The sequence below is a fragment of the Nicotiana sylvestris genome, chromosome 4, assembly GCF_000393655.2.
Source record: "Nicotiana sylvestris chromosome 4, ASM39365v2, whole genome shotgun sequence".
Lineage (NCBI taxonomy): Eukaryota > Viridiplantae > Streptophyta > Magnoliopsida > Solanales > Solanaceae > Nicotiana > Nicotiana sylvestris.
In genome coordinates, this window is record NC_091060.1 from 16790739 (window position 1) to 16805384 (window position 14646).

Here is a 14646-nt window from a genome sequence, read left to right on the forward strand (position 1 = left end):
GTTTTAATTATTTTTTCCTTTATATTATCAGTATGTGGGCTAAATGGTTCTCATATTTTTGGGTGAGAAGTGGACCTACAAATAAGTGATCTGGTCATTTAAACAATGTGCAAAATTTTTAATCGAATACATACATTTTTAGATGAGATGACTTTTAAATCAATTGGTGAATAATTGTATGATTTTAATGTGATAAAATAAAGAATAATAACTTAATTGTAAGACTTTATGTGATAAAGTAAAGAATAATTACTTTTTTGCAGTAGACTAATACTTAAATAACCATCCACGAAATTTTCCCAGCAAAACTAATGTCCAATACACTAAAGTAGCTGTAATTATCAACAATCAGAATACTTTTGAGTGGGATGAGTTAGCACTGCGCATAGATTCTCAGCTTTTGATTATATTTTATTTCGAACTACATTGAGGGATTGTGATCCATGAAACAAAAAGAAAATAAAAAAAATTACTATATGTATATAATTACAACAAAAAATTGAAAGGATAGGGGAGTCACAACTCCCAACCAAGGGAGTCGTTACGTTTACTATGTCCCCTTATTCATGACATGCTATGATGCCCCGGGATAGTCTCGCGAAGATCTTTGATCCGAACCTTTGCATCTACTCACTCTTAGAGGATGAACCACGCATTCGCTATCGAAGAATATAGCAATCGAAGAGCTATGGCTAGGGCTGTCTAAGGGGAGGGAAGTACTTGAATTGGTACCGGTACGATAGCTCCGTACCGGTCTAGTTTGGGTGTAGGGTTTGGACTGGTAGGGTACCGAAAAAAGTACCGATAGAATTGGTTCAGTTGGTACCCTTAAGGTACCGGTTCAGTACCTTCCCAGTCCCCATTTCATTTACCCTTTTTGTACAATTAGCCAACTGTTATTTTTTTAAAAATAGTCGTTGGCAACGACCAAATGGCTATTTTTGCTTTCCTAGCCCCCTAAACACCCCCTACCCCCTAATTTATATTTTTAACCTCTAAGTTTATTCAAATACATTTTGGCCCTATTTTAAAACTATAAATACCCCATTTCATTCTTTCAATTTTTGCATAAAACTCTCTTATCTCTCTAATTCTCCATCTCTCTCTATCTCTAATTACAATTAACCTTTTATCATTATTATTAAGTTTCGGATTTATTTTTCAAGAATAGGAACAGGTGAAGGGCGAGTATGGAGTTTGGGTAGGGGAGCCCGGAGAATTAGAGGAGGAATAGATTTTTGTTATACGTATGTTGTTATTTATTGTTATTTTAATTATTTATTATTAAAAATAACTCCTAAACTGGTAAAAAATCCTAGTCAGTCCGGGTTTATTCGTTACATACAAGAGACATATAATATTGCTTTTCAAGGTTTTTCTAGAACAACTATTAGAAATAATGTTTGTGATGATAAAGAGAATGAAGGCTTGCTGAAATATTGGATTAAAGCGGAGAGAAAAAACTTTGACTTTCCAGAAATAATTCAAGAAGACGACGATGCATATAGTGAAATACTATCTACTAGAGACACCACGAATGCAGAAGAACAAGTGCTATCAATTTCAAGAGAAGAACCAATAAAAGTTATTGAAAAATTCCATAAATCGTTCAAAAGAATTTGTAATTTTATTTTGATAAGTATTAAAATAAAAGTATTGATTTTTTTTGCATTCATTAAAGTTTGTTTGTATTTAAATATAATATTTTTTAAAATTTTAATTTAAAAATACCCCTAAGTACCTTTACCGTCCCCTTAAGTACCAGTACCCATAAAATATCTTTACTCGTACCCTTAAATCCCCTTAACCAAAGTCCTCTTAACGAACCCCCCCCCCCCTCCCCCTCTCCTTATCGGTACAGCCTTTGTACCCAATCCCCTTAAGATCCCAATATCCATCAACAGTGGTTGCGATGGGTTTCTTGCTATCACACCTCAGCATGGTTGGGCATACGGCCACGGACATAAGTCGCGCCCCGCCGGCTTGTAATCTTATAATTGACTATTGAAATTGTAAAGCAAATCAATCTTAATGTGGCTATGTGACATCATATGAGTGGGAATAAAAAATATGGTTCACCAACATTTTTAGTTTTTAATTTATTTATTTTTAGGGGTCAGAGTTAAACGATCCACAATGATCCACCTATATCAATTTAAGCTGCCATTCCACCAACAAAAATAAATACACTATCTGTGCTTCAATCTACTATATAATTTTAAGAGAGTATAGTAATAAGCCGCACACGTAGGGTTTGTGCATCACATTAATGATTGATCTGCCTATTAATTACTTTCCTCCGGTCCAAAATAAGTGATTTTTGGGCCTTTTTCTTGTGGTCCAAATAAGTGATTTTTTCAAATTTCAAGAATAAATTAATTATTTTTTCCTACATTACCCTTGGAGTAATTAATGTTGGAGTATGTGTTAGGAGTGTGTATGTGAAGAGATAATAAAGGTTAATATAGTCAATTTCATAGCTAATTAATGTAAAAGGTGAATTTCTTAATATGTGTGAAAACAACCAAAAAATTACTTCTTTTGAACCGGAGGGAGTAATCTTGTAATAATAATTAATACAGTTGCCAGTACTCACCTAATTCGTCTTTAAAAAGTGAAAGATATTACTTCCTCCATTCACTTTACTTTTTCACGCCTCTTAAGAAATAATAAATGAAGTATATAATTTCTCATGATACCCATATTAATTGATGCATATTTTATTTGATTTGAGAAAATGATTTGAAATGAATAATAAATATTGTGGGTATAACAGGGAAAAAAATATTGTCTTGTCTTGATATGCGTAAAGTGACAAGTAAAAATAAAAATCTATTTTTAATATACATGCCAAGTAAAAGTGAACGGAACGAGTAATAAGATTCCTTTTTGTTCTTCTTATATATCTTAAATCCTATTATATCATTCAACAAACACTAATTTATCTTCTATTTTTTGTAAGTTAGGTTGATTTTCTCAATCAAAATTGTGTTAACTTCTTTTTAAATATTTAACAATTGACAGATTATGTTACTCCAAGAGGCAGCGATATCAAAAAATGCAACACATCCTGACTTCCTTATTATCGTTTTATTAACAAAGTTCCATAAAACGTATTTTCTAAGTAATTCTTAAATATCAACATCTTTTTAGATGAAAATAAACTAAATATCTTAAGTCTTAATGTAATAGATTGTAATGAACTGGAATCTTTTATTATTTGCTTCTTTTTTTTGTGGTGTTGGCAGCCTATACAAATGATTATTGGGTGGTTTTTAACGGATTGGTAACCCCCCCCCCCCCCCCAAAAAAAAAATTAATCATTTTTTCTACTCTCAGATATATATTAGTCATTTTAACAAGTTGAATATGTTTAAACATATTTGATTTCTTAGAAAAATAAGAACTAATTATACTTTTTTCTCAAATCTTGTCATACTATTCCAATCAGTAGAATGTTAATGAAGTGAAACGATTAAAAGAGAGATAGTTGGCGTTCTTAAGAAGAGTACAAAAACCTTAAAAGATGCACGAAGATAGTATGATACATACTATTTGATATATGTCGAAAAAAATGGCTTTTGGGCATAGTACATCCATCCATAAACGGGTGAAATTCAAAAATAACCAAATTTACAAGTGGTAATTGAAAAATAGCTACAGTTTCAAAAGTAATTGAAATTTAGCAACTTTTATGTAAAGATAAATCTGAGCGGAAACACTATTCAAAATCCGGAAAATATTCCAGCATAATATACTGGTCCAGCATAATATGCTGGAAGTTCATACACAGGTACTCCAATCTCCAGTATATTATGCTGGAACTTTCCGTGTGTTGGAGTTCCAGCATAATATGCTGGAAGTTCATACACGTCTACACCAATCTCCAATATATTATGCTGGAGCTTTCCGTATTGCAGCAAAATAGTGGCTATTTTTCAATGACTTCCACCACGGAGAAACAATGTAAATCTCCTAAACTAGCATTTACACGCACAATTAACAACAATATAAAACACTAAAAAAAAAAGGAAAAGGAAAGGAAATGGACTCAACTTGCAATTTAAATTACCTAAATTGCAGATGGAACCACTTCAACCAAAGGAGTAGTTAATGGAGTTGGTAGTGGAGAATTTCTACAAATTGGACAAGTTGTATGAAGCCTTAGCCAAGGATCAATACACTTGACATGAAAAATATGGCCACAATCAGGCAATATCCTAAGTAAATCACTATCTTTATAATCAGCCAAACAAATTGAACATCCAGAGACATCAAACTCTCCTTTATGAACTTTAGCCTCAGAATACAATAACTTTGGATAATTTCTCAAAATTTCTTCATTTAAACCATTATCAACTGTAATTGTGGTCATAGAGCTGCCATGAGAGGAAGATTGATTATAATTAGGCACGTTAGAATTGTTGCGCGATCGCGTTCGGATGCATAAATATGTAGCATATGCTATGATTGCTAGTAATACTAGGATTCCAAGTGAAAATCCAAGGCCATAGCCATAATTCTTACCAAAGGTTTCTTCACTTAACTCTTGATCTGAACCTTCACTACTATCTTCCATAATTGTGCTGCTCATGTTGGAGGAAAAAAAATGGAGGTTTTAGTTTGGATTTTTGAGGCTAAGGAAGAAAGAATTTGAGAGATGGAAAGAAAAGTGAGACATAAATATTTATTTGAGTTAGGTTTATATATATATATATATATATATATATAGTAATGAGAGCTGACATGATGTCATGAAGGACTCAAGCAACTTAAAAAAGGGGTACCAACAGGATTGTGGTGGAGTAGTGGCTATTTATTTATCAGATGTCTCGGGTTCGAGCTTAACCTATAAGGATTGCAGTGGAGTAGTGATTACTCATATATCCTTCGGACGTATCGGGTTCGAGCTTTGTATATGGAGTCTCCTTGGTTAAATAACATTTTACCCCCAATGTGGGACTATCCCATGCAAATTCGGATTTAGTCGGGCCCAAATACAAATATCGAATACTGAGTGAGAAATTAAAAAAAAAAAAAAAAACTTAAAAAAGGGGTTGAGCAGGAAAAGGTCTTTTTTTTAATCAAATGTCACCTAAGGGACAATCCAGAAAAGGTGTTATTTAGGAGAGTTTGGTATGAAAGGAAAGTATTTTTTACATTTTCTAAGAAAGAGGAAATTACTCCTTTGACTTTTAGAAGCAAGTCATTTTTCTTCATAATTATCTCTAAATCGTAACTTGATATCACCGTTTTAACCAATATTTAGACCTTATTATAAATATTTAAATACCTAAAAGTTTCATCAAAATGCTATCTGATTTGTTAATATTAGTAATCTTTAATAAATCATTTCCTAGAACTTTTTCTGGAAAATGGCCTTACCAAAACATATCCTTAGTTTCATATCTATACAATCATATCATTTATAAGTTATTAATGTAAATTTCTAGGATAAATACTAATCAGTAACATGATAAAAATAATACATACTAGTAAGTAATAAGATATAATATATAGGTATTACAACATCATGGTATATAATAATAAACTTAAAAAGAAAAAGAAAAAAAGGGTAGCCCGGTTCACAAAGCATCCCGCGTTCATGCAGAGCCCGAGGAAGGGTCGCACTCCAAGGGGGTGTGATGTAGGCAGTCTACCTGATACAAGCGTCAGTGATTGATTCCGCGACTCGAAACAGAGACAATTTGATCGCTGCTCCAAGGCTCCCCTAATTAAGTTTATAATAATAAACTTAAACCTTTTTATATATTTGTGAGGAGTGGGGGGTTGGGGTTTTGGGGGGGGGGGGAAGTTGAGGTTCATTACCCTATGTATCTACCAAAGGTTTCAACTTGGCTAGTTAGACTCTTATTACAATCTATTATTAAATGTCAACTGGTTTGTTTCATTGTCTGGATCTAGAATTAAACTCATTCTTTATCAAAGTTTGACTTTAATAACTGACTGGTGGAGTCGACAAATTTATATGAGGAAACGTACCCCAAATAACACCAAGGTAAAGGAAATTTAGGTGATATTTGACTTGGAATTTTTATTTTATTTTTAACTTGTTTTTTTTAAAAAAAAATGCCTTCCAATTTAGGATGATCCGTAGTATTTTCACATTTCCCCTCAAATGTGACTCGAACTCAGGACCTAACGATTATGGATGGAGGTGCTTTACCAACCGAACAAGCCTCACTTGTCTAATTTGATGTTGACAAAATTAGTTTAGGGGATGGTTTTTTTGGGAATTAATAGCTCGTAATATCAACTCCTACCACTTAAAATAAATATATATTGACCCAAATGAAGTCACTAACATGCTAAAGGATGAAAATAGTCACTACTTACTTAAAAAATGCAGGTACCTGTACTTGTGAGATTGGGAGTGCCGAAGCCAAAAACAATTAATAAGAAAATTTTGAAAATACAAGAATGTAATACCTGAGTTTGACTTTGTATGAAATAATTTTTGGACTTTCTTTGTCGCTATACTAAAAGCTTCATGTCGTTTCATTCACATGCAGAAAGTAGGGCAAAAATTACTTTTAGCTCGTGGCCGAAATTATTTATATTCGGTAGCTGCATAACATTTATATTTATATATATATATATCTGTATATTTCAAAAGGGCGTAGATATCTTTCTCATCCTGTAACTTATGTTTTCAGCAAAGCAGCGTTAAAACGCCAAGGCAAAGGGGACCAATGAAATAATTGATCTCAACTATCCATATATTCGTCCCTGAAGTCAATAAAATCGACTGGAAATATATGCTTTCCTTAGAAGAGATAAGGGGTAATAATCCCCGAATTAAAGATACATGATTACTTTAGCCCATGTTTAATTGAATTTTTGAATTCGGAATTAACAATCTCGAGAATAATTAGTCATACAATTGGGTATTATTCTATCCCATATTAAGGATTGGATAATAATCTCGGGACACTAAAATGACAAAGTTACCCTTTTAAGATTAAAATCAAAAATAAAAATTTGTCTCAGCTTATTTAAGATACACCAAACACATATTTATATTGTATCCCGTATTCCTATGTTTCGTCCAATGAACCCAACATCTAATAAAACTATATTCACTAAATTCCCGTTATTATTTGATCCCCTTATTATAATCCTCATCATTATAGCCCCGGGATAACTTGCTCCCTTACCAAACGACCCCTAAGGTTCCTATCTAATTTTAGCTATGCCTCATCCTAGTAGGTTTCTGCACCGTTGGGCCAGCAAAAGTACTTGCTCCAATCTAGTGTGTGCTTCTGTTCTTGTCCGAGCTCACTCGTCATTCATCAGAAAGCTAATACTCTTTTACATACCCCTAAAAATATAATCTTCCTCATTGAAGCAAGCTACTTTAACTATGAAATGAGTGGGACAAGTCGAGTTAGACGAGAGGCAGGGATGAAGTTTCAAAGAGGCTCGATCGAACCCATGAACATGAAGATCTTGTTTTTTGGGAGGCTCCGCCAAAAAGAACCAACAAATCACTGTTGGGTCAATATCTTTGATCCGAAATCTCAATCACTATCATCTCTATAATAGAAAAGACAAGACAAAGCGATTGATGAGGCAGCTATACATTGAAGAAACAATGAAGATGTGACATTATATATCAGTCTGGAAATCAAATAATTGAATAAAGCTGTGGTTCAAAACATGTCGCAAAAATCTTTCACCACTCTTACAATTGTCAATAACCATTCAGTTTGCATAAATAAAATTCCTACAAAAAGCACATTCCTGGATGTCATTTCTTATCAACCCTATCATCAAACCCAAGACCAGGGGTTGATACTTCCTTGCCAGAATAACTCCTGTTATCTGCCAAAAGACACATGAATTACTGTTGTGCACATTGCACTCTTTGCGCACCACCATGCATATCGTCGTCGTCATCTTCCTCGTATGCCTCTTGGGCCTGCTGCTGTCTCTTCCTACGCATCTCTTCTTCCATGTTCACGTCATGCAAAGTGGTCTCCTCGCACTCGTCCAATTCCATATCGGATGCTTGTGTTTTAGGCCTTGGCGGCAGTACTGCTTCAAGGTTCTTGCACAGCTCTGGAGCTAATGTATCGGGGAAGTCCACGGTGAAGTGAATGTACAGTTTTCCCCTCATGAATGGCCTTTGGTACATTGGCATTCCTTCATCATTTATGCCCTTAAATTGATCTAGGTGCCAAAAAGAAATTACATGATCAGTAAACATGAGGATATTTTTCAGACAACTTGTAAGTAAAACATTGGCAATCACAACCATGAGCAAATGACAATCATGTAGACACATATGTATAGATAGAGAGAGAGTGTGGAGTTGGATACTTATTCTAAATTTCCCGAGCAGTGTCCGCCTGTCCGGTACCTGCTTTAGGGCCCGACTAATCCGGATTCCCGTTAGAAGTCCCACTTTGGGGTTTAAAGTACTCCCTACCAAATGCAACTTCATTGCTAGGGCTTGAAGTCGAGACCTTTGGTTAAGAATTTTTTTATTTTAGCACTAAGTGCTGAAAATGTAGACATATACATGTAAATTCATATATGCATAAAAAAAAAGAATAGACCAAGAACTACAATGAAGTGCTTGATAATTGTCTAGTTACCGGTTTGAGGGCTCAAAGAAAAGCATACAAATTCCAGGAAATTAATTAATTAATTAATAGAATTCACATCAAATATATTAAGTTAGTACTAGACAGCAGTTGCCAAGGGGCATAATTGACAGAAGCAGCCTATACAGGGAGACTCCAATACATTGCAAATGATAATTAAACACAAATATCAGAATCAAAAAGCCATCAAGTTTCTTCAGCTTACCAGGCTTGACAACTTCTCCAGGTTGGGATTTAATGAGCAGCTGTCTGCTGTCTAGGTGAGTCAAGACGAACTGGAAACCACATAGAGCCTCAGTCAAGGTCAAGGTGTGCTCTGCAAAGAGATCATCTCCCTTGCGCTTAAACTTGGGGTGTTCCTTCTGCTGTAATATAAAAACTATGTCCCCAGTAATTGTTTCGGGCTGTGAAAGAACACAAACCATGTTAAGAAAAATCAACACAGTTTTGGTCATTAAGAAACAAAACATTTCAAACACTTTGTTGCATATCTTACCGCTTCGTCAGCCTCTCCTGGGAATGTAATCTTTTGTCCATTCTGCATACCCTTCTCCACATGAACTTCCAGCACCTTCTTCTCCTGCACAACTTTCTCACCCTTACACTGTGGGCACCTATCTTTCTCATTGATTTTCTCACCAGTACCCTTACACTCATTACAAGGGTGCTGCATCTGCTGGATCATGGGGCCAAGTTGTCTGATGGAAACTTTCATTCCAGACCCTTGACAGCCCGAACATTTCATTGAAGCACCTGATTTAGACCCTACTCTGGAAATACAAATATAGAACAACTGTCAGCAGATCCTCATTAGATTATGAAAAATTATAAAAAATGAGATTGCATACTTACCCCTTGCACTTTGAGCACAACACATTCCGAGATAGTGATAGCTTCTTTGATGTCCCATTGTAGAGATCCTCCAAAGAAACCTTGAGAGAGTGGACAACATCCTCCCCTTTCCTTTGCCTTCTTCCTCTGCTGCTTCCACCACCTGGACATCAAATAATCCGTATCCGTGAGGAATTAATTGGAGATGCATAAAGGGAATCAGTACTTCAACTACAAACATGCTTGAAAACATACCGCCAAATCCACCGCCGCCAAAGAATGACTGGAATATGTCAAATGGGTCATGTGCCCCACCTCCACCCCCCATTCCTTCCTTAAGAGCATCTTCACCGTACTGATCATAAATCTCACGCTTCTCTGGGTCACTCAAAACCTCATAGGCTTGGGCAAGCTCCTTAAACTGAAATATAAATTTGAAAACAAAATAACTAATCTATTGACAACACTGCAAAGCAAGCATCATAACCGCTCCACTAAAAACACAATCAACATTAAACACAACCATTACAGCTCATATTTTGACACTAAGATACACATTCTTAGTGAGCAAATAAGTAACCCAGCCTAGAGCAGAAGTATTGCCAAACATATCATGATAACTGCGCAGTTTCACATAATACCTAACATCTAAAGTTGAGAGCTGAAACTGAAGAACACAAGGTGTCAATTACAAAATAGGTCAAGGTGACACCAAAACATTTAACTACTTCTACTTCGGTGAAGCAGAAAAATTAGACACAATAATCCTTTCTTTCAAATATATAGAATTCTTTTTTACCCACCACCACTGACTCGAACTTCCAACCTACCGTATAGGAGTAATGGTGTCTCACAAACTAAGTCAACCCTGCCAGAGATCACATTAAAAACTCCTGTTGACCAATTGCCAGACGCCCAGACCTAAATAAGGTTAAAAACAACATTTTTATACATCTATAGCATATAATAACCCCTTTACACAAAGAGAAATACATGTTTAAAATCCCAGGTATGACTTTTGTTTATTTATTGAGTTCCCTAGTCATAATTCCTGGCTCCGCCACTGCCTCAAGTAATACACCAAAAGGTAGGTTAGATAGACAAGAAAAAATTCAGCTAATTTTTTTGTTTAACCACTACTGGAATTTGAACCCTAGTCCCCTAGGACTCATTCCACCTTCACTAACAACATTAATTTTACCGTTTCAAATTTCCCAGTACAATTATAAACTACTAAGACGGATCCTAGGTAAACAGTAAAAATTACAAAACTGTAAATCCATAAACAAAAAAAGAAAGTCAGAATAGTAAAAACAGTATATTAAAAAAGTGAAGAATTTTACTTTTTCAGGATCGCCGCCCTTATCAGGATGATTTTTAATGGCGGCTTTACGGTAAGCTTTTTTCAGATCATCTTGTGAAGCACTCTTAGGAACTCCTAAGATCTCATAGTACTTCGAGTTGTCACTCTTCTTTGGTGCTCTCCCAAACATCTTTGATTTCAACTTAATTACTCAATTTTCACCTGCAAATCACAAATCTAATTCACCAACTATGAATTTTGATTACGTTTAACTGAATTAAATCAGCAAGAATTTATATATTTATAGTAGTACGTACCGATTGAAAATTGAAATCCAAAGTTGAGAAGATTTGGGATTTAGGTATTTGGGAATGAAAAGGAGAAGAGGAAGGAGGCGGCTAGCGTATGATCTTTGGTTTTATTGAAAGGAAGGGAATGAACGGCCTAGATTTGTTTTTGGGCTTTAATAGCGATTGGGGGTTAATAGAAGAATCTAGAAGGTCTTCAATTTTGTGCGGTCATAGGTAGGCTCACCGATTTAAAATTGGATTTAACTCTATGTTCCCACTCAACAACCCTTGTTTACCTAATTGTATATTAATTACCGATAGTGTAGATAATCAAATTCTTTTTTACACTATAAGATTATGTTTACATAGTCAATATAATACCATAAGTGGGATCTGGAGATTGAGGTATACGCAGGTCTTACCTTACCTTATGTGAGGTAAATAGGTTGTTTCTGATGGACTCTCGGGCTTCGGCTCAAGAAAAGTGTTATCGAAAGAGGTGTAAAAAATACAAGAGAAAAAAAGCTAAAATAAAAATACTTAAGAAAGAAAAGTATTCACAACAAAAATAGTAAAGATAACCAAAATAAAGGAAGAATATTAGTAATTAAATTAAAAAATAAGATAATTGTAGAGTAATAATAATTTATATATACTGATAGAGAAGGGGGAGGGCATATAAAGTGCTTTAAACTAGAACCATACTCAAATTTTTACTTTTTATGAATAACTAACGTATATTCCTACTATTAATAAGCCACGGTTTGAGGAGCTTGGGGTCAACATGACATGTGTGCTTTAGCAGCTCGCTTAAAAGTTAACATGCTTAGAAGTGGAGGATATTTTCGGTATTTCATGAATTATGTGCTTGAAATAATTTGTAATTGATTGCCTTCAAAGGTATACATTTCTTTTTCTGGACAAAACAGTCACACTTGGTTGCATGTACCCATGAGCACGTGTGAGCAATTTGTGAACAAGTGGGCCCACTTTAATTTACCATCTCACATGGCCAACACTGTTTTTAAGGTTATTTTGTCTATTCGTATTAGTACCCGCACGATGTGCGGATAATATTATGATCCTACTAAATTCTATAATTAAAAAGAACAAATTATATGAATAATATTGACATAAACTTAAATATTATAGCCCCCATATATAGTCGGTGATACAAACAAATAAAAATACAATATGATTCAAAAATAAATACTCCTTCCTTTTCAATTTACATAAAATATTTTTCTTATTAGTTTGTTCCAAAAGAATGACATACTTCTGTACTTGAAAATAATTTAGATTTAAATTTTTCATTTTACTCATTTTACCTATAATGAGAAGTTCTTACACTCATACAAATACCATGGCCCCACAAAACTGTTAAAACCATAAGTTTCAAAAGTCTTCTTTTTCGTTCTTAAACTTCGTGTCAAGTCAAATTATCTCATTTATATTGAAACTGATTGAAGTCATACTATATAGAGTAATAACTAATAAAAATACATTTAGTAATATCTTAATTTAAATTATAAAAATATATTATATTATTATCTCGATATAATAACTTCTCTCATCAACATCAACTTCTACTAACCTAAAATTACACAATGATAAATTAATATATACATACATGATAATTTATTAACAACCATTATATTCTAACTTTTGGGAGTTACCAACTTATAAAATAGTTGGATCGTAATTTGCTCAATAATTTTGCTAGTTACCTCAATTTTAACCACACAATTAAAGTCACTTTATTTTTAATAATTTAAATAATACCTTTGGGATATAGTTAAGATTAATATATTATAATTAAATAAATATTAACCCACTTTAAATATTTTTCTTCTACCATGCACATGTACTAAAAAAAAGAAAGATGAGTTCTTACATGTAATTCTTAATTAAATGAATCTTACCTTATGATTTTTGTAATTCACTTTATTTTGTGTAAATATCAATCCCAAATCTATATAAGAATTTAAATTATATTTAAAATTTTCTAATTTGTTTCTCGGAATTATGTCAATTGTTTATATTTTTTTAGTTTTATCTATTATAACGGTTTTAAATACGTATATCTTATTTATATAGTATGATTTAGCTCATTATTATTTTTAAAACTTTCTCATTATTATTTTAAAAATTATCTCTTCTCAAAGATCAAATAAGTCTTATTATTATGTATACATCTACTACTTAAATTATTTAATTATATATTTTTTCTTCTTTTTCTGATTCCCTGTTCATGTTATTACATTACCCATAACTTAGAACTGTTCATATTATTGCCCACAACTCTCATTAATAGATGAATTTAGTTTTTCTTTTTCTTGTAATAAAAATTATATTCACTATTTTTTATTCTACTGCTCAAATTAATATTTAAATTTATCAATAATATTTTTGAGTAACATTTATTTATTATCTTTATTTGATATTTTAGCGGATTGGAGTACTACATACTCGTAGTATGTAGTGATAATACCTCCATATTTATCTTTATAATGAGTTAAGATAGGGGTGTTATTTTTATCTTTCAATTCAATTTTTTTTGTGGTATGACCTTTATTAATTAAGATAGGGTAGTTGGTTATATCATTATAAGACTATTATTCTTTCTTTCTATTCAGATTCAAAATAATCTTATTACTATCTTTCCATTTAAATTAAAAAAATTAACTTTTAATTTTAAATTAAATTAAATATTATTATAAATATTATCCTAAGTTGTCAAATAACTTTATAGTAGCGTGCTACTGCCCACTTAACTTAGCCACAATACAAATTATTCCTTTAATATATATAAATATAAATATAGATTGATTTCAACATTGAGTTTACTGATTGGTGAAGAAAATGCTCTATCACCTAAGCAAATTTTCCTTTATTAATCACAATATAAGTTGATGCTTCAATTTATATTTTCTGTCTTCTGTTATCACTACTAAATACTAATATAATATAAATCTTAATTTCATATTTGTTATACTTAAATTTATTGAATTAACATCTTAGGCATACGGAGAAGTGAACACTATTGATCACCTAAGGTAGTTACGAGAGTTATGTTTTGATCCAACAACTCGGTAATTATGAATATGGGTTCGAACCTGGATTTTTTTTAGTCTTATTTCTATTAACAAATACGTTTTTGTTTTTTCTGTTGTTTCTGTTGTGAACTCAAATTTCAAAAAACTCTTTCTCATTATTTAGAACAATTCACCTCACTCGTTGAGCCTCTAGTTTGAATTGGAACATTTATGTGTTGATTAGCCTTCCTAAATTAATTAATTAATCAATTCAATTTTAACTTTGTTTCCATTCAAATTCAAAAGAATCTTATTTGCTATCTTTCTATTTAAATTAAAGAAACATTATCTTTCAATTTAAATTAAATACTATAATAATATTTTCCTAAATTGCCAAGTGGCTTTATATTAGCTTGCCACTTGGCTTAACCATAATGCAAACTTTATATATATATATATATATATATATATATATATATATATATATATATATATATATATATATATATATATAGAGAGAGAGAGAGAGAGAGAGAGAGGTAATTAAATTTATCAAT

The 14646-nt window shown here is 32.7% G+C and overlaps 2 protein-coding genes across 2 annotated transcripts; both read right to left on the reverse strand.

Moving 5' to 3' along the window:
* Window positions 1–4072: 4072 nt before the first annotated feature.
* LOC104217577 (RING-H2 finger protein ATL70-like) lies at window positions 4073–4579 on the reverse strand. The gene has a single exon (XM_009767861.2). It carries the CDS (start codon window positions 4577–4579, stop codon window positions 4073–4075), a length of 507 nt encoding a protein of 168 aa, XP_009766163.2.
* Window positions 4580–7604: 3025 nt separating this feature from the next.
* LOC104217578 (dnaJ protein homolog 2-like) lies at window positions 7605–11201 on the reverse strand. The gene is made up of 7 exons (XM_009767862.2): window positions 11082–11201; window positions 10805–10986; window positions 9717–9882; window positions 9483–9624; window positions 9127–9400; window positions 8836–9034; window positions 7605–8193 (listed from the first exon to the last, which is right to left on the reverse strand). The coding sequence occupies exons 2-7, from the start codon at window positions 10952–10954 to the stop codon at window positions 7865–7867; spliced, it is 1260 nt and encodes a 419-aa protein (XP_009766164.1). The 5' UTR covers window positions 10955–10986; window positions 11082–11201; the 3' UTR covers window positions 7605–7864.
* Window positions 11202–14646: the final 3445 nt, after the last annotated feature.